General features: G+C 40.7%; 1 protein-coding gene across 7 annotated transcripts in view; it reads left to right on the top strand.

Moving 5' to 3' along the window:
* The window catches only part of LOC120530167 (catenin delta-2), a 1,616,252-nt gene that overhangs the window by 1,559,686 nt on the left and 35,649 nt on the right, over positions 1–20,917 (top strand). For all 7 annotated transcript variants that reach the window (XM_039754393.1, XM_039754398.1, XM_039754395.1 and 4 more), the window contains one exon: positions 1,789–1,915. In XM_039754393.1, coding sequence (XP_039610327.1) covers positions 1,789–1,915 — 127 coding nt within the window. The remainder of the gene's footprint in view (positions 1–1,788; positions 1,916–20,917) is intronic.

Raw genomic sequence — 20,917 nt, 5'->3', positions numbered from 1 at the left:
AATACTTTACATTTACTGACATTAAATTTCATCTGCCACAAATCTGCCCAAGCCTGTATGCTATCCAATTCCTTCTGTAACGATATAACGGATTCCAAATTACCTGCTGATCCACCTATCTTGGTATCATCTGCAAACTTAACCAGTTTGTTACTTATAATATCATAATATACTTATATATATATATATATATATATATATATATATATATATATATATATATATATATATATATATATATATAGTGGTGGCTCTGAGGCTAAGGATCTGTGCTGGTGTCCTAAAGGTTGCTGGTTGGAATCCCCGTCATTGCCAAAAGAGATGCTACTCTGCTGGACCCTTTAGCAAGGCCCTCAACCTTCAATTGCTCCAGGGGCACTGTACATTGTTAGTGAATAAGTCAAATGAGGTTATGGTTAATCTTTATAATGTGCTGGTAAATGTTCACCTGGAGTACTGCGAGGAGTTTTGATCTCTATGCTTCAAAGTAGATATAGTTGTGCTAGAAAAAGTCCAGAGAAGAGCGACTAGGCTGATTCCAGAGCTACGAAATATAAGCTATGAGAAAGACTGAACGATTTGCACCCTTTCATTTTAAGCAAATGGAAATTGAGCAGTGACTTGATTGAAGTTTTTAAAATTTGGCAAGGGGACAAAGGTGGGAACTTGTTACAGGTAAATTTCATATAAATGTTTCAAAGTTTTTCTTCGCACAGAGAACCATAGATACATTGAATAAATTATCAATTAGAGTATGGCAGAGGGTAGAGCTTTAAGGACCTCCAAACCTTGACTTGATGTTATTTTGGAGGAATGATGTGGATAAGATTGAATACAGTGATCCCTCGCTATATCGCGCTTTGACTTTCGCGGCTTCACTCCATCGCGGATTTTAAATGTAAGCATATCTAAATATATATCACGGATTTTTGCTGGTTCGGATTTCTCGGACAATGGGTCTTTTAATTTATGGTACATGCTTCCTCAGTTTGTTTGCCCAGTTGATTTCATACAAGGGACGCTATTGGCGGATGGCTTAGAAGCTACCCAATCAGAGCATGTATTACGTATTAACTAAAACTCCACAATGATATACGATATGCTTCCCGCGCGATGCTTGATTGTTTGCTTTTCTCTCTCTCTCTCTGACATTCTCTGCGCCTGATGGCGCTCCTTTGAAGAGAAGATATGTTTGCATTCTTTTTATTGTGAAAAAGAATTGTCATCTCTGTCTTGTCAAGGAGCACAGTTTAAACTTTTGACTAAAGGGTGTTATTTCATGTCTAGGGGGCTCTAATAATGTTAACAGTGTGGGAGAGTTTATAAGGGCTTAAAATATATAAAAATAACCATACAAACATATGGTTTCTACTTTGCGGATTTTCATCTATCGCGGGGGGTTCTGGAACGCAACCCCCGCGATTGAGGAGGGATTACTGTATTTGAAAAATTTGGAACGAGAACGAGCCATTCAGGTCTATTCAACTAGATTGTCCAAAATTACATCAAGATGTGGAGGCCCCCAAAGTCCTATCTCCAGCACCCTTCTTGGTACTTTATTACATGTGTCTATGGTCCATTACAAGCTTTTTGGCCTAATAACCTGTTCTTGACATGACAATATTTTGACATGTGGAAACATTTGGTGAATCGTCAAATTATACTGGACTGAATGAATTGTTCTTGGTGGTGCTCTGCTGTGTTGAATGACATTTTAACAGTTCATTTATATTTGCAACTTTTTAAAAAAATACAATACAAACTTTCTGTGATGGATTTGTTTTACAGGATGGATACTCACAATATCATTTTGTTGGCTCATCTTCTACAATAGAAAGGGACAGACAGAGACCATACTCATCTTCCCGCACCCCATCCATCTCCCCGGTGAGAACCTCTCCCAACAATCGCTCAGGTAAGTGCACCATATAGTGATAACAGAGCAGCGGCTGAAGCTCCTTTCCTTTGTATTTGGGAGTCTTCCTCAGTTCCCTGTCTGGCTCAGTCTGGATCTTGAAGGTTATTTGCTTTCTGAATTCATGTTATTCATTATATTTTAAAATGTAAAATTCTTTATATGTACAGTATGTTATCTAAAATATGTGATTTTTCAAATTAATTCCTGAATTTTCCCTCAGTGCTTGTTACAGAATACTCTTTACTTGATTTCTGCTCGTTCATATACTGTGTTGCGTTAGTGTCATTCGATCGTGATGGATACTCCTTTATCACATAGAGAGATCCAGACGGTGGTCAACTGGTCCATTTAGTTCTACAGAGAAACTCATCCATTCACTTCAAACATATTTCACTTTGGTGGCAGGGCTGTCTTAACAGCACTACAGGCCCCTTGGCAAAGCGGTGCACTGGGACCCCTACCTATGCATCCACTCAGCAAGTCACATCATACATAGATTACCAAGGGGCTCGTGTGGCCCCCAGGCAACTGCCCAGTGTGCCCATGCATTAAGATGGCCCTGTTTGGCAGAGTTGGGGATTTGATATTAAGGTTGAAACATTTTCAGCTCATTGATCAGATTTATTAAACTTGCATATGCACAAAAATGTGTATGCACAACTCTCCACTCAAAGGTGAGGATTTTTATAAGAAAATTTGGGCAACTCTAACCTATCCTTACACAATATTTCGGAGAAGGTGGGAAATGACAACACCCGTAATCAAATGGGGAAATAGAGCCAAACCTGCTAATTGACAGCTCACACCTATAATTCATATCGATAAGCCGTTATTACAATGTGCATCGAAGTAGCAAACATATTAAACCTCAGAAGTGAGGAGTATGATGTGTAGACAGACTCCAAGTTCCCTTTTAAGTGGGCCAATGCTTCTTATTTGCACTTAAGCACTCACTTGGGTTCTCATCAGTTTATATTGGCTTCATGTTGTCAAGATGTTCTCAAGATTAGAAAGCAATGCAGTCCCTTGTCGTCAATAATTGCACTAAGTTAAAAAACAGCCATGATTCACTCGCCTCTAAATCTCATGCCTTACAGCCTATTCAGAGCCTAATGGTGTGACACAACATGGCTTGATTGACGCTGCTTGACTATGCAAATTTATGAAGGGAACAAGCTTTTACAGACCAGTATGTGTTTTTTTGCCTATGACGATGACTGGCTTATGAGACAATGTAGACTCACTAGAGCCATTCATTCAGAGCTATTTGCTGAGTTGGCCCAGCATTAGAAAGGCAGACTGCCTGAAACTGGGCTCTACGGTTTCTTATCCAAGTTTTAACAATATTTGCCACTTTGGAAACAAGCTCTTACTAGAAGAAACTCATCCAACAAGTCAGGAATATCTCCACCAAGCTTCAGCTCTGTTACACACACTGTGCTGGAAGCCACAAACGGCGCTACATTCAGTTTCTGTATGGTATAGGTGTACAGGCCAACATAAAAAGGCAATGTGCACAAGTGTCCAGATTTGTAACGTAATCAGAGCAACTGACAGCATTCGTATTGCACCAAGTGAAAATGATTTTGCTTTTGTTAACCGTAAGCAGTCATCTGTGATGCCAAGGTGAGCCCGACAAACGTTGTGACTCGGTGGCCCAGGTCAACTCATGAGTCATTTATTTTAAAGCAAAGTCGCTTTGGCATGCGACCTGCTGATGGTGCCGGATGGGATGATTTATTTTTAATTTGAAAAATTCAAACCTTGTTTTTTGACAGCTATAATATGTCTCTCTATTATAAAAGGAAATCCTGGGATGAGACTTTCTCGGAGATAATTTCAACTCCTTGGAGAGATAATTTCAGGTTCCGTGAGACAAAAGTACTAAAATTCGAAAGTCTCAAAAAAACTGATAGTAAAGATCGCATTAGCACTAACAAACGGAAATTATTATCCAGTGAAATAACGGAACAGCAAAAAGAGACTGAATATATAGACATACCTGTTGGTGATATGACAGAAGTATGTAGATATTGTTCGGCTTTAAACTTTAAGTCAGAGACTTGTAGATTGTCTAACTCGTGTTGCCATCAAGGAAAAGTAGTGTTTCTTCCCAATGAAGAGGCGTATCTGGAAGAATTAAAAGATTTGTTGTCTGGTGAAAGTGAAATCCACATACACGGGTGGCAGAGACACGAAGTGGCTGGCACATAGTGCAGGCCGGGGGGTTGGTGAGCAAAGCGAGCAGGGGGCAAAGCCCCTTAGTACATCAAATAAAAATCTGATTTAAAAAAACCTGACGTGTGTACTTTGACCCTTTATAAATCACAATCACCTTGTCAATGTGTGCACATTAACACAACTCAAACTCCACTCAGTTGTCACCCTAAAGCAACCACACATAGACTAAGTTAATCAATCTCATACAGATACATAGTACAGTGTGCAATCAGGATACACAGCCCCCTGCCTTCACTCTCAGCTGGCACATGTAATGACATGATTGCTGTTTCAATGAATATTACAGAACATCCAATAAAACTGGGGGTGCAAGCAGTTACCTTACCAGCAAGCCAGCCACCACAAACAGGGTCTGATCCCAGACCCTTTTCCTTCAGATCTTCTTTTGCTTAATGTATCCACCTTCACTTTGGCCTTCCCTCGCTTTCTCTTCCCCTGCACTTCCATTCCCATCATTCTTTTCCCAAGTATTGATTGTCTGTCCTCATCACATGTCCATACCACTTCAACATACTTTTGTGTACTCTCTTAGTTATCTCTTCCACTTTTGTTGTACCTCTCATTTCTTATTCTGTCATTTTTTGTAACCCCACACAACTATTCTGTTTGTTTTATTTTGTGTTCCAAGCCCATCATCAGGATTATCGTCTTTCATAGCCACTCATAGAACCCCAGACTCTTGCACTCACCCTTTCACTCTGTATGCACAGCCTTTTTGGCCCGAGGCTCCAGTCGTTTCATATGTTCCAGGAGGGAGTGCCAACTCTTAAATTTTTAATCTTTAGTTATAATGCTGTTACATTTCCTTAGTACATGCCAAGCCCTCTCCCAGGACTCTATACTTCCACCCCAGTAACTCTGTATTACTTTCAGCAGGATCCTTTGTGCCAGTGTTCCAGAATTTGTTGCTCCCTCTCCCCCATGGTGTCTAGCAGTGTCTTGAAGCCGCTTTTAATAGTAATTTCTGGAATCTTAACACAATGATCTATCCATTAATGTATATCTGATGTTCTTCATAGTAGTTTCCAAAAGCATTGCATCTTGTGGTGCCAGCAGTTAAGGGATCTGCAGATTAAACTGTCGCAAACTGGGAGCACTATCATAGAGTCCATCCTACCCAGAGTAATGTAAAGTGGGTAAATATAAAAATTCAGACATGAGCATCAAAAGGCTTTGATCATAAAATTGGTCATTACCACGAGAAGAAATCCTAATTAATTGCAGAATTACGGTGTTTGAGGGTTCCTCTAGAGTGTCACCCTAAAGTAACCACACATAGACTAAGTTAATCAATCTCATACAGATACATACTGTAGTACAGTGTGTAATCACGATACACAGACTCCTGCTTTCACTCTCACCTGGCACATGTAATGACGTGATTGCTGTTACAATGAATATTACAGAACATCCAATATCTGGGGGTGCAAGCAGTTACCTTACCAACAAGCCAGCCACCACAAACAACACCATCACATCTTCTCAAGCTGTTTTGTCTTGAAATAAATAAATCACAATTTGACTCAGGCCACTGAGACATGACATTTGTCAGTCTCATCTTGTGGCATCACAGATGGCTTTTGGGTGTTTTTGGAATATAACTGCTTGCAGCTAACAAAAGGAGCTTCGTTTTCACTAGAATAAGAGTGACGTAAAGCGCTAGGAGAGCCGGATGCTGCCACATATTTTCCGTTTACGTTTTATGTACATCCTCCCACACCATACGAAAACTGGATGTCGTGCCTTCGCCTGTCAATTAATGGCTTCCAGCACAGCGGCCATGAAGAAGTGAAGCTTGGCTGAGATACTCCTGATGTGAGAACTGACAACAAACTAATGAATAACCAAAAACGTTCTTCAGTGCAAATACGCAGCATTGGCCCTCTTAAAAGGGAACTAAAATACAGCCTGGGTGTCATATTCAACATTTCTAAGGTGTAATATGTCTGCACGTTATAATAACGGCTCGGTGATATGTGTTATTATGTGTGTGAGTCATCGTTTAACAGGTTTGCCTGCATTTCCCTACTTGATCAAGAGTGTCATACTTTCCAAATTTCTCTGAAATTCTGCCTACAGATGGTTGACGGTTGCCGTATATATGCACCCCTTTTCCCAATCAAGTTTTCTTATAAAGGTTTATAAATCTGACCCCAAGTCTGAAACTGAAATGAAAGTTTCATGTTTTATACTAAAGAAAAACAGATGAGCACCACTTTGTCCCATAACCTCAAGAAAAACAAGTGGAAATGGAGTCTGTCTGGCTGTTCTTTGCCAGGTTCCTCAGATTCCACTCACACTTTTAAAAATCCAGCATACCAATACACTGTGAAAGAAATCAAACTCCTGCATCAGACGCAGCTCAGTTGAGCCCAGGCCTATGAAATCAATATTCCATTTTCATATTGCGTTACTCCCAGCCTAAAGATATAATGCTGCCTGGCGTCTTGCTGCTAAATCGAACCACTTATGGAATAGAAAGCGCGGGCCTTTGGGTGCGGGGCTAGAAAGCTATGACTCTGAATCATAGGAGTAAAGAGAATGGATGGATAAATGATTTTCTCTGAGTGAAATGAGGCCTTCACTTTGTGAAAAATTCTCTTTTAGTTGTTTCTTTGCTATGAATGTTGTGTTTTTATTAATTCACTATATATTTACGACATATATTACATGGGCTTGTTCTGCTTGGCTTTCAAATTGTCATTCATGCCATGTTTGCTTAAGGATTTTCAGGTATATTAGTTTCTATTAAAACTTAATCTATAGACTTATGAGTATTGGTATAAACTGTACATAATATACCAAATTCTGAAAAAGTGTAGTAGGATTTTAAAAGATTTGTTTTAGAAAAGTTGCTTTCTGTATAAACTGTAATTTAAAATCCAACAGGATGGTAAAGTAGCCCTAAAAGTCAGCCTTCTCGTGTAAACATCATTATGTGTTTTGAGCGAAACAGAAATGGTGATAGTACCAGTGTGTAATGTGTATAATGAGTTGTAGTCTTAACAAAGGGGAAAATGGTTGTGGGACCTCAAAAAGTAAGCCGAGAGAATCAGGACAGGATTGTCACCAGCCTGCCCGAAGAGGCTCACTGTAACTCAGCCAGGCACCAAATACTAGCTGCTGACATTAGCCAGAGCAGGCCCCAAAAATGGGGACCTGGCAAAGCAACTTGAAATGTCCACAATTCTATCAAAAAAGACACCAAAGAAGGAGGATAGCTGTCAGCCCCCAGCTTGTGAACAAAAGGGTAAAAGAGGACCTTTATCAATCAAAGATTTATTTACAGATTAGAGTAACACGCCGAACAAATGCTCAACAGAGCAAAAAAGAGACAAAAGGAGCTGTCTAAAAGATTGTCCAACTGTTAGAGCAATCAAGCTGCAAAATGGCAGCAGAAGTAGTCAAGGAATAAAGGGCACAGTCGTGATGAGGAAGACGACAGCTGTCACTGTGCTGGAAAGAGCTACATAGTTGGCAGAACTAATGAGAGCCGGAATGGTGGTCAGGGGATGTGTGGTGAGTGGTACCAGCTAGCTATGAGGAGCTACCAAGCTGGTGGTAATGGGAAGGAGCTGGAGGAGCATTCATGGAGCAAGGCTGCTGATTGGTGTACCCCAGGGCCAATAACACTGCTGTTCTGACATTTTAGCCTACTTTCATGTATAGAGATAATTTGGGGGTGGAAAGGGGTAACTATGTTCAAAAGCACTGGACCACTCATATCTTAATATCAAGGATGTGCATCTCTGTGATGACTGTGCATGACTTGTGTGGCAAGACCTGTCACCCTCCATCCCCAATCTGATATTTATGGGCCCCTGACACTCAGAGTGACTGGAAGTGACGGTAGATTGATGATTAATTCTACGGTAGGCCTGTCGAGGTTAGTGCTGGGAGGGGAACTGGGGACATTGAGGTTGGGGGAAGGTCTACTGTTTCAAACTATTAGATTTAAACTATTAGCTTTAGTTTAATAAAAGTATTTTTTGTTAGTGAATATTGTACTTTGATTATGACAACATTAAACATTTTCCAATGACATTAAATAAATTGTGCATATTTCAGAATATTGTGCATGAAAATCATAGAATGCAAAAGCAGACTGTCATCATCTGAGGGTACCCACAAGTCCAACAAAGAAATGTTAGGTCGCCAGCCAGGTTGCCCTTTATATTAACTCGTAAGTCCAACAAATCACCTGGTAAGGCTTGATGTCATTTAAGGCTCTGTAGAGCTGTCACAGTGTCGGGTGGTCTGCTCTTCCTGCAGTGGAAGTGGACACTTCCTGGCTGAGAGCGTCCCAGCTTTATAGTTGCTGGTGCAGAAGGGGTGGTGTGGGTTGTACTCGCTGGGTGGTTTCTCTGAGCTGTGGATGGGAAAGGAGACAATACCATCAGCAACAGTGCCCCCTCGTGTCCCAGAGTGATAGCACCTGCCTCTAATCACCCTCTGACACTCATCCATGACAAGATTTTAAAAGTGGGTGGTTGTTTTTTTTGTCATCAAGCAATACGAAAGCCAATAATGTAAAGCCATTTTAACAAAAATTGTCTTCTTCTTCTTCCTCTTCATCTTTTCACACTTCTTTGTGGGGGCAATATCTGTATCAGATCAACCTTCTCTATACAGATTGGTCCTGCACCCCCTATCCTCAGCCAGACCCTTTTCCTTCAGATCTTCTTTTGCTTAATGTATCCACCTTCACTTTGGCCTTCCCTCGCTTTCTCTTCCCCTGCACTTCCATTCCCATCATTCTTTTGCCCAAGTATTGATTGTCTGTCCTCATCACATGTCCATACCACTTCAACATACTTTCATGTACTCTCTTAGTTATCTCTTCTACTTTTGTTGTACCTCTCATTTCTTATTCTGTCATTTTTTGTAACCCCACACATCTATTCTGTTTGTTTTATTTTGTGTTCCAAGCCCATCATCAGGATTATCGTCTTTAAGAGCCACTCATAGAACCCCAGGGTCATGCACTCACCCTTTCACTCTGTATGCACAGTCTTTTTGGCACGAGGCTCCAGTCGTTTCATAGGTTCCAGGAGGGAAATTTTTAATCTCTAGTTATAATGCTGTTACATTTCCTTAGTACATGCCAAGCCCTCTCCCAGGACTCTGTACTTCCATCCCAGTAACTCTTTGCGTTATTTTCAGCAGGGTCCTTTGTGCCAGTGTTCCAGAATTTGTTGCTCCCTATCCCCCATGGTGTCTAGCAGTGTCTAGAAGCCGCTTTTAATAGTAATTTCTGGAATCTTAACACAATGATCACAATGAAACATTAATGTATATCTGATGTTCTTCATAGTAGTTTCCAAAAGCATTGCATCTTGTGGTGCCAGCAATTAAGGGATCTGCAGATTAAACTGTCGCAAACTGGGAGCACTATCATAGAGTCCATCCTGCCCAAAGTAATGTAAAGTGGGTAAATATAAAAAATCAGACATGAGTGTCAGAAGGCTTTGATCATAAAATTGGTCATTATGACGAGAAGAATTCCTAATTAATTGCAGAATTACGGTATTTGAGGGTTCCTCTAGAGTGGCTCTTTCTCCTGTACGATTTGGCTCAAAAAACTAACCAGCACCTCATTATTTCATAACAAGCTTAAGCTTCAAGTTTGGTATTTTTCCATCCAGCTGTTTTAGCTCGAGACCGTCCTCAAGAAACTGTGACACACAGACAGACACACACCCATCATCGAAATATCTGTGTTTTTTGTATCAGGGGACCCTAAAGCATCGAAATCCGTCGAAAGCCAGAGATTGACATTTTTGACAAATCTAAAGCTTTTGCTCCTCCCACAAATATGATTGGTTATGGTGGAGGAGGGCACAAAGCAAAAATAACTTAAAATATGAGGGGATGTGCAAAGGAAGCAAATAAACAGATACAGTTACCTGCTGTATTATTGAGGCATGAGTGATACTCGACACATTTGTTACTAGACTCGTCTACTCTCACACCTTAAGATTAACACACACACACACACACACAGAGGTCCTGTTCACACAATTACATACAAGTGATGCCCAACTGCCAGTCTCTCTGTAGTAAACCACACAGGATCCCATCCACATAAGTACATATGAGTGATGCCTACAATGCCAGTCACTCCTCAGTTCTCCACATCGGGACTTACTATCTCTGGCACTAACAAATGTACACATCAAGGCTCATACACCGTTTGATTACATGCCATTTACCAACCAATGGTGTCTTACTTCAACTATACTTGTTCCTCATATTGAGGTACGACCTCTCAGCCTTGATAATCCTGCAAGGAGGAGAAAATGGAAATCCTACCACTGCACTGGTCCCCTAATTATTACTTTATTACTTCAGTCTCTCTATATATAAGGACAAAGTAGAGAAATTTAAATTCAGCATGGTATTTATTAAAGTATAATAATACCAGTAAAATGAATTACAATCTGTATATGTTGTGAACATTCCAGCCCGGATCACAGACAGACGCCAGGACACACAGAAGTCCAAACGCACGCATGATTTCTTTATAGCAAAAACACGCTTTACTTTTCTCCCTTTCTTTTCTTCTCTTTATCTCTCTCTTTCTCCTCCACTCTCCCTCTGGCAGGCTTCATCCTCCTCCTCTCGACTCTGGCTCCCGCAGTAGTGTCTGCTGGCCGCTTATATAGGACACCTGGAAGTGCTCCATGTGTCTGATGATGCGTTTCCGGCAGCACTTCCAGGTTTGGCGGAAGAGCTGCTCGCCAGGGCTCAGCGGTAATTGTAGCACCCCCTGGTGGCGCACACGGATTCCAACAGGGCTGCTCCAAACTCCAACTCCCATGAAGCACTGTGGGAGTCCTGTGGGAGTCTGACCACCATAAATTCATTGAATAGGAAAACAAAAAGTTCTAAATTACTGGTACAAAACAGAAAGAATGTACAAATGTATTTGGATCTTAAATTATTAGTCCACCAGCGAGGATGCTTTCAATGTAAATTGCCTGCGTATATTCATTAGTTAAATTGTCTTAAGGAACCTGTACATTCTTTTATAGTTCATCATGGTTCATTTCAGCTTTTTATAGTTCACTCATCTTGGAAAGTGAGAGGATGCCTGAGGAGTGGAGAAGAAGTGTACTGGTGCCGATATTTAAAATAAGGGGGATGTGCAGGACTGAAGTAACTACAGGGGGATAAAATTGATGAGCCACAGCATGAAGTTATGGGAAAGTGTAGTGGAAGCTCAGATAAGAAGTGAGGACATGATTAGTGAGCAGCAGTATGGTTTCATGCCAACACATATACAATGTTTGCTCTGAGGATGTTGAGGGAGAAGTTTACAGAAGGCCAGAAGGATTTGCATTGCATCTTTGTGGACCTGGAGAAAGCATATGAAAGGGTGCCTTGAGAGGAGCTGTGGTGTTTGCTGATGACATTGTGATCTGTAGCGATAGTAGGGAGCAGGTTGAGGAAAAGCTGGAGAGGTGGAGATATGCTCTAGAGAGGAGAGGAATGAAGGTCAGTAGGAACAAGTCAGAATACATGTGTGAGAATAAGAGGGAGGTCAGTGGAATGGTGAGGATGCAGGGAGTAGAGTTGGTGAAGGTGGATGAGTTTAAATACTTGGGATCAACAGTACAGAGTAATGGAGATTGTGGAAGAGAAGTGAAGAAGAGAGTGCAGGCAGGGTGGAATGGATGGAGAAGAGTGTCAGGAGTGATTTGTGGCAGACAGATATCAGCAAGAGTGATAGGGAAGGTCTGCAGGACGGTAGTGAGACCAGCTATGTTATATGGGTTGGAGACGGTGGCACTAACCAGAAAGCAGGAGACAGAGCTGGAGGTGGCAGAGTTAAAGATACTAAGATTTGCATTGGGTTTGACGAGGATGGACAAGATTAGAAATGAGGACATTAGAGGGTCAGCTCAAGTTGGATGGTTTGGAGACAAAGTCAGAGAGGTGAGATTGCATTGGTTTGGACATGTGAAGAGGAGAGATGCTGGGTATATTGGGAGGAGGGTGTTAAGGATAGAGCTGCCAGGGAAGAGAAAAAGAGGAAGGCCTAAGCGAAGGTTTATGGACGTGGTGAGAGGGGACATGTAGGTGATGGGTGTAACAGAACAAGATGACGATAACAGAAAGATATGGAAGAAGATGATCCGTTGTGGCAACCCCTAACGGGAGCAGCTGAAAGAAGAAGAAGATGATGGTTCTTTTCAGCAAAAGTAATACTTAAAATGAAGTCTGCAGTTTAAAAAAAAATGACACTTTTATTCTCCAGGAATTGCACCAAATAGACTCATATACAGCATAGAGAAAGCAACAACAGTTCTAAAAAAAAATGGGATCCGGAGATGGCACAGAGAAGTCAGAATTCACTCAGGGGTCGTAACCAAGAAGATAATTAAATAACATGGCTCAGATTGAGTAGCCAGAATCGTGTTCAGGGAGTTGAGCAGTAAGTCCTACGCCAAAACAGACATGTGTAACCAGAACCAATAAACACGAGACATGATGGCAGAAAAACTGACATACCCAGTAATCTCAAAATCTAGTAATATAAAATAAGACAAAGGCTTTTGTTTTTCTTTCACAAATTCAGATCTTGGATGATTAGGCTTGCTTGGCACCAGCTTTATGAAATGTGGCATGGCCTCCGGTTACTGCCTTACAGCAGCAGGTCTTTGTATCCACAGTTGCTTCAGTTCACCCCTCAGGCTCTAAGCTCAATAAGCCTAAAGTAGAATTAAACATCATTACTGCGTAGTGTCACTTCCAGACAAGACACATCACCTTTAGGGTCAGGAGCTGAGAAATTTCAGATTTTAGATGGTGGGTGACCGGTTTTCCCCTCATCATACCACACAAGTCTGGAAGACCACCACTGATATTGAGATAGGAGTGGCCCAGTGCTGTGGAGTAAAGATGTAAGTCACCTGTCCTCACCCTCAAATTTTGTCTGTACATGAACAAGATACCTGTTACATGCCCAATGGTGGGAATAAAAAACAACGCTGAACCCTAGTGAAGGACCACTCAGCTCGAGTTTTAATGAAGAATATTGGCTTTTAAGGGTGGCTAAGTTCAGTTAATGTGGTATGGCTAGCCAACTGCTTGTGTCTCCGGTGTTCCTAAAACTTAATGGCTTCTGCAGATGGCATTCATTAAAGTACTTTGAACAATCATGGCACTGATGCTTCAGAGCCCACCTGGGATATTACCTCTGCAGTTTGGGCACGCTTCAAATGCACAACACGCAATGAACGGTAGAAAGAGTTAAAACCTGCGCAGCATATCATCAGCTGCAGCTCCGATATTCTGTGCACAAGGCTGACACTCTGTTTAAAGTGACGGTCAAAACACACGACTTACTTACTTCTTAGCCGGACCTGGTCAGTAGCAGTAGGGGGAACCATTCAGCATAGGGGCTACCCATAGTGCATCTGTAACAATGCTTTAACATGCACTTTGTTTGATCTTAATAAGAATTGTACAGCACCAATAGCAATACATTACATACTTCTCTGTTTGATTTTAATCCATCTTAATAAACAGATAAGCGTGTATCGTTCCAGTTGCTATATGTCTGTCGTTCCAATAGATGGCACATCTCAAACATGAACACTGCTTTTACGAATCCCATACCAAATGGCATATAACTGAGACAGACGCATTGGTGCACAGCAAATGTTAACACTGAAGTCTGCATTGATTACTTAGCTAGCTACCCATCTTAGACAGTCAGCACAGCTAAAACGAATTTTTAAGCAGTAAAGTACCAATAAAATTACACTACATGCATCTGTTAGTCACTTTCTGTTATGTAGCAAGGCCTTAACAAAGGGTTTTGTATGATTCAATGGCATTAGATGCACTTTAGCCACAGTGGCGTAGCTAGGGGGGGCAAGGGGGGACATCTGTCCCCGGGCGCAGCATCCAGGGGGCACCAAATTGATGTTACGAAATTTTAGAATGAAATGTTTTCCATTCTTAAATGTACTAAAAAATAAATAAAAAACATTTGCATACTCAGTCCATCACTCCATCAGTATGAGGATATCTCTTTCCTATGTTTTTTGTCTCTTTCTGATTTTGAAGCACGTATTAGTTCTATATACCCAACAGACAATAATTAATCCCCTCCGCTACTCTAACATGCTTGACTCCCACCCAGAAACATTTTTGACGTTATTAAACAGGTCGCGCGACTGACATGAGGCATTAGTGTTGCAAACGGCATTTCTGTGTGCCAAGTGATTTGTGTTTATGTGTTCGATAGAAAATTGATTGGATTGTGGTGAGGTATTCTAGTAGATGGCTGCAAAAGTCTAGACGCTTCCCCATCATATTTTCGTACGAATAAATTGTAAGTAATGCAGTTTTTGTAAATATATAATTATTTTGCTTTATAATTTGCTATATACTTTCTTTAAAATCATTTTTAAATGCGGAAAATGAATTTTTTCTTACAAAAACTAATGATGGATTTAGATTTTAAAGAACACGAGGCGGCGGTATCATTTTCGGAGACTTTTTATTTATTAAATTATACAAACACGTACAAACATTTGACTTTTTAATTAAAATCAGGATCTCATGCATTCTTTCATAGTGGTATCTAATTTTTTTCAATGTTTCAGACAACATGTTTTAAGGGATAAGTAATATATAAATTTTTAATTATTATATAAATATTCTTGATTTTTGTAAGAAAAGATCCTGCAAAATCGCAAAATTATAATCTTTATTAAGTTTATTTAAGAACCATGAGTTGGCAAGAAAGAAGATATACTGTATATATAAATAAAAAATATGATTTTTTTTTCTTACAATACTATTATTTTAAATACATTTTTTTAAATTTTCTTTCCCTTCCCCATTGCATTTTGGCAAACAGGAGGGGGCGCGAAATCTTCAGTTGTCCCCGGGCGCTGAAAACCCCAGCAATGCCTCTGGTTAGCCAACATTTAATGTCCCAACATCACTTATTACTTCCAGGGGATTTAAAACGTACTCGGACCCCTTCACTTCCTGAACACTTTATTCTGTTGTAGATTTAGTTTTAAATGGAGACATTTGATTTCGCCCATTAATCTATGCCTAACAACCCCTAATGACAAAGTGAAAACATTTTTTCCGGAAAGTTTGCAGATCTATTCAAAATCAAAAAAACTGAAATCGTTCATTCATGTAAGTATTCAGACCCTTAACTCAATATTTTGTAGAAGCCCCTTCAATAGCAATTCTTGTGTAAGTATCTACAAGCTTTGCACTCCTAGACTTGAGCAGTTTATCCCATTCTTCCCGATCCTCTCAAGCTCCGTTAGATTGAATGAGAAGCATCAAGAAACTGTCATCTTCAGCTCTCTCCACAAATGTTCTGTGGGTTTAAGTCTGGACTTGGCCATTCAAAGACAGTCAGAGGTTTGACCTGAAGCCATTCTAGCATCGCTACTTCAGTTAGGCTTCCGATTGTACCACTGTGCTATAAGTCCTATATTATATTATATTATATTATATTATATTATATTATATTATATTATATTATATTATATTATATTATATTAGTTCACCATGCTGCCATCCATTATCATTAATATCACTATAAAGTTTTACTGTCTACCTTCTACTGTTGTAATGGACAGAACCAGAATGAATATGGCAGAGTGCGTGAGTCCATTCTAGCTGTGAACTTTCTGTTTCGCAGGCTCCTCCATTTAATAGATTCCATATGACTAGCAGTTTGTATTCCAAAGCTGAGATCACTTTCTCAAATCAAGCATCATCCTGTGAATTGCCTTGCTGTGCATCATGTGTGCAATTATTTGCTTTCAATACATTAGGCATATTAGCAAATGCAGAAAAGTTCTGCTAGCGCAGCCTTCGTTTGCACTGCAGTGGTTGAATTTGAATGAGAAGATGTTTGACGAGTCTAATGGAAAGATACTATTTACATAAATGGAGCAGTGCTGAAAACTTTTAAAAAGATGGAAGTTACATTTTTTAAAAGGAGCACAAACAAATATTTGAGCTAAATGCAAATGAAGACTTCTCAATCTGCCGGGAATGTAATAGCAAAAGAAAATGTGCTAAATATAGATAGATCTATCTATCTATCTATCTATCTATCTATCTATCTATCTATCTATCTTATAGTTCCTTTCATATCTATCTATCTATCTATCTATCTATCTATCTATCTATCTATCTATCTATCATATAGTGTCTTTCTCGTCTATCTATCTATCTATCTATCTATCTATCTATCTATCTATCTATCTATCTATCTATCTATCTATCTATCTATCTATCTATCTATCTATCTATCTATCTATCTATCTATCTATCTATCTATCTATCTATCTATCTATCTATCTATCTATCTATCTATCTACTATATAGTGCCTTTCATATCTATAAGTAGTGACTATAATAGGGTGGGCCCAGCCTCTTGGGATTACACCCACATAACACAAGAAACAAAAGAAGATAGCGACTTAGACGCAGCATACACTCGATAATATTTAAACATAACAATATAAAAGGATAGAGCAGCACAGTGGCGCCGGGTTAGTGCTGCTGTCTCCTAGTAAAGAGACCACAGAGTTTAACGGGTCCTCTCTGCGTGGAGTTTGGACTTTCTCACCATTTCTGCGTAGGTTTTCTCCAGAAGCTCTGGTTTCCCCCCAAAGCCAATGATATGCAGGTTAGGTGAGTTGGCAACACTAAACTGGCCCTAGTGTGTGTTTGATGTGTGTGTGAGTGTGTTTGTGCTCACCCTGTGATGGACTGGCGCCCTGTCCATGATAAGTCCTTGCCTTGCGCCTTATGCCAGTTGGGGTAGGTTCCAGTTCAGCCCCCTAACCTTGGTCTGGATTAAGCAGGCTAGAAAATGACATGACGATATAAAAGGATATGTTCAGTATTTTTCATATGGAGGAATGAACTTTCTCCCAGCATGCATATTTGCCCAGTCCATTCCATTATGGCCTCCTGGCCAGGCAAGACTTCCTCCTCCATCCCGGTCAGGATGCTTGTGCTTCCTCCATGGCACCTACACTGTGAAGAACTAACTTTGAGTTGAAAAATACTAAATTTATTCCTTACTAAAAATGACATTAAATAAATGAAAAATAATAATTCCAAAAAGGGAAAAAAACAACAAAAGGGAAACTACACGCCAGCCAGAGAATAAACCATGGCTTTTAGTATAACAAGGTTCTTCTTTCAAGTTTCTGTTCTCCCTGGCCATCGGACCTTACTTTTATTCTATGTTAATTAGTATCGCCTAATTTTATTTCTTATCTATTTTGTCTTTTTTTCTCTTTCTTCGTCCTGTAAAGCACTTTGAGCTCCATCATTTGTATGAAAATGTGCTATAGGAATAAATGTTGTTGTTGTTGGGACGATGGGAATCAAACTGGAAACAAACCACTTAGTTTCCTGCCACCTCCATTGATGGATATGGATGCCCGGATTTGCTTTTTATACTTTATGCCTGTCATTTGTGTAGACCGTATCTCCACTGCTCCTTAAACAGCTCTCTTGGTTTCTGAATCCTAGAGCCAGTCCACCTGTGAGGTCACCATTAGACATTTCAAATCTCTCAGATCATTGACACATTGGCTTCAGAAGAATCATAAGAGGTGTAACTCTCCTTCCCAACAGCTTTCACCAAATGTAGAAATGAATCACCAAATGTAAAGTATAAGAGAAGCCGCATTCACGCTGGTCCTCCTTTTAAAGTAGCTCCTTGTATCCGTCAATAGCAGAAGCCGACACTTCCGATTAGGTGTGATATTATCACAGCATAAAAGCAGGCAGTTGACTGTGCGCTCTCACCGCCGTCTCATTAGCAGACAGTCCTGGGCTGATTTGCATAACACATTCTCATTAACTCAATGCAAATGAATGAGGCCTGGTAAAAAAAGAACTGTTTTTTTAAAGGAGCCCTGCACTTTTAAGATGTGGGCTTACACACCTAATACCGCAAATGAACTGCATAGCATTTGGAGAGCTTCAGCAATTGGAGGCTTATTATACAAATGACGAATATGGGAGACACCGAGGAGCTCAGATCAATATTGTGAGTGAATGAGGAAAAAAGCAGATGAATGGCCTCTAGTAAAGAATAGAGAGTAGAGACAAAGTGTAAAGGGGGCTCTGGCTTGTCCAATGCGTTATCCCTGGTCAACTGTTATCAATCAAACCATAAAGAAGGTTATGAATCCTGCTGGATATTTACTGTGTTGTGCTGTGAATGCTCTGAAATCACTTCAGGTTATTTTGTTTGGCATCTGCTGACTAACTGGCAGGAGAATATCCCCACATATGATGTGCCATTCGACTTCTCTTGACGTCTAGCTATGCAGAACCTCGAGTTTTTTGGAGTTCCCCCTATTTTGACCCTGTAGACCTGAAACAACATAATCAAAGACCATTTCTGAAACATATTTTGTGTAGGAACCTACACTCTTGTGAAAAAGAGTAAAAGAAAAAGCATCTTCAGCAAAAATGATCAGGAAGGACTTACAGTTGTGCGTACCACATCAGTCCACCCCAGGGGTTCACCCACTATTGAGATTTCCGGGGTCAACGCTACTCCTTTTCACAAAACTTTGAGAAAATGGGAATCGGTAATATGAGCATATGGAGTGTCGTTTTATGTTATTTTGTGGTTTCTGATCATGAATATGATACCATTTTTGATATTTGATTCTTTACTGGTCATCCTAGCCCTCTAAGAGCTGCTCCCAGAAGGTTAAAAATGACAAATCTCAAATATAAGCCTCTGGGGTACCATTCTAGACCATTTCAAGGTTAGTGATTAGGAATATAATGTTAATTTTGATTTTTAATCATTTACTAGTGTGGACCCTGGGGGCACACCAGCTGCCAAAAACCTGAGTCTGGCAACGCACATAGCTTTTATTTTGATGTGGGAAACGTTTCCCAAGTTCACGCCAGCTGTCCAAACCCGTCACAGACAGACCCAAGGCACAAGTCCAGCAACACACATAGTGTGGCGGATGGCCGGGACCCTTGCCTGGCCAGAACGCCCAAACTGTGGAAGGACCTGAAGAAAGAGGATTGCTGGGACAGTTTCTTGCCCGGGCCGATAGAAGGCAGCCCCCTTGGTTTTCAGCAGGGCCCACAGGTTATGAGCATGGAGCTTCAACCCTGTTGGAATCCGTGGCACCCGGAGGCGTATGGACCTTTCCAGGGCCTTATTTGGTCACGCTTCCACCACACCTGGAAGTGTGGTCGGAAGAAGCTCGTTAGGCATCTGCAGTCGATCCAGGTGCCTTATAAAAAGGAGCCGCCTCACTCCATGAGAGGCCAGAGTCGGGAGGAGAGGACAAAGCCTGAAGAGGAGTGGAGGGAGAAGGACTGGCGGCAGAAGGGACTGAAAGGTGTTAGTAGTGCTGCACTGTGCTTATGGCCATTGTCGACTGGTGAGAAAACTGTAAATAAACATGTGGTGTGTGGCAAACTTGTCTCCTGCCTGTCTGTGTCTGGGTTAGGGTGGCGGGGCGCCCCCAAGTGGCTTAAAATAGCTTTTATTTTGGTGTGGGAAATGTGTCCCAAGCTCACACTAGCTGTCCAAACCCATCACAGGCAAACCCAAGGCAACACACACGGCTTTTATTTTGGTGTGAGAATCGTTTCCCAAGTTTCCCACCTACCCAGAACAGTAAAAAGCACTATAAGCCCAGCAGAAGGAGGACTCTGTATTTCTTTGTCTTCTCTCTGTCTCCTTCCACCTCCACTCCTCCCTCAGAAAGCTTTGTCTTCCTCCTCCCAACTCTGGCCCACTGAATAAAGTGAGGTGGTGCCTTTTATGCTGCACCCGGGAGCACTTCAGGTGGCCCATCAGCATGATCCAGAAGTACTCCCAGCTGTGGTGGAAACCTAATGTAGTAGGGGTCTGTTGCTCCTGCAGTACTCTCTGGTGGCTCCCACAAAACCCAACAGGGCTGTGCTGAACTCCAATTCCCAGGTAGCCCTTTGGAAATTTGAGGCACGACTGTAACCCAGGGGGGCCACCAGCTAGCACTCTAGTGCCCTGTGCATATTTGCTCCCCCAGTCCTTCCATTATGGAGGTGTCAAAAGGATAGATAGAGAAATAGATATATAGATAGATAGATTTGAAAGGCACTATATAATAGATAGATAGATAGATAGATAGATAGATAGACTCCCACTCTAACGTGATTCTCATGTAAGCCTTCCTGTTCACGTACCTCAAATGCTAATTGACCTTAAACATTTTAAATAAGCAAAGCATTTCTCCCGCAGCTGTAGATCCTCAGATCCCAGATGGCACTGGTATCAAGCAAAGCAAGAACGGTTTTCATTGAATTTATTCAACTCTATAATTCATAAACTATTAAAAAGACATTTTGCTGATTTTGCAGTTAAAGTGCATTGCTTTATGCTCTGTCTCTCACTACGGAAAGAAACACAAAATTGCATTTGGAAATGGGAGCTCAGAGTGAACAGTTGCATTCACAATATATCTCCTAATATTCAGGTTGTAGCAAGGTAAAATCCATTCTTCCTCCATCCGTTTTTAATCCCTCTTATCCATTAAAAAGGTTTCAGGAACATGGAGCATATTCTTTAGATGTGAGTGCTGAGCATGAACCACAGAGTATGTGTGGTGTTGTGAAATTGTGTATACAAGTTGATAAATATTTTGTATGTAACTTAGACAAAGCAATGTCATATTAGTGTTATATCAATGATAAGAACAGCAATGGTTCAATGGTTAAACA

This window comes from Polypterus senegalus, chromosome 5 (genome assembly GCF_016835505.1).
Source record: "Polypterus senegalus isolate Bchr_013 chromosome 5, ASM1683550v1, whole genome shotgun sequence".
Taxonomy (NCBI): domain Eukaryota; kingdom Metazoa; phylum Chordata; class Cladistia; order Polypteriformes; family Polypteridae; genus Polypterus; species Polypterus senegalus.
This window is presented reverse-complemented; position numbering and strand designations above follow the sequence as displayed.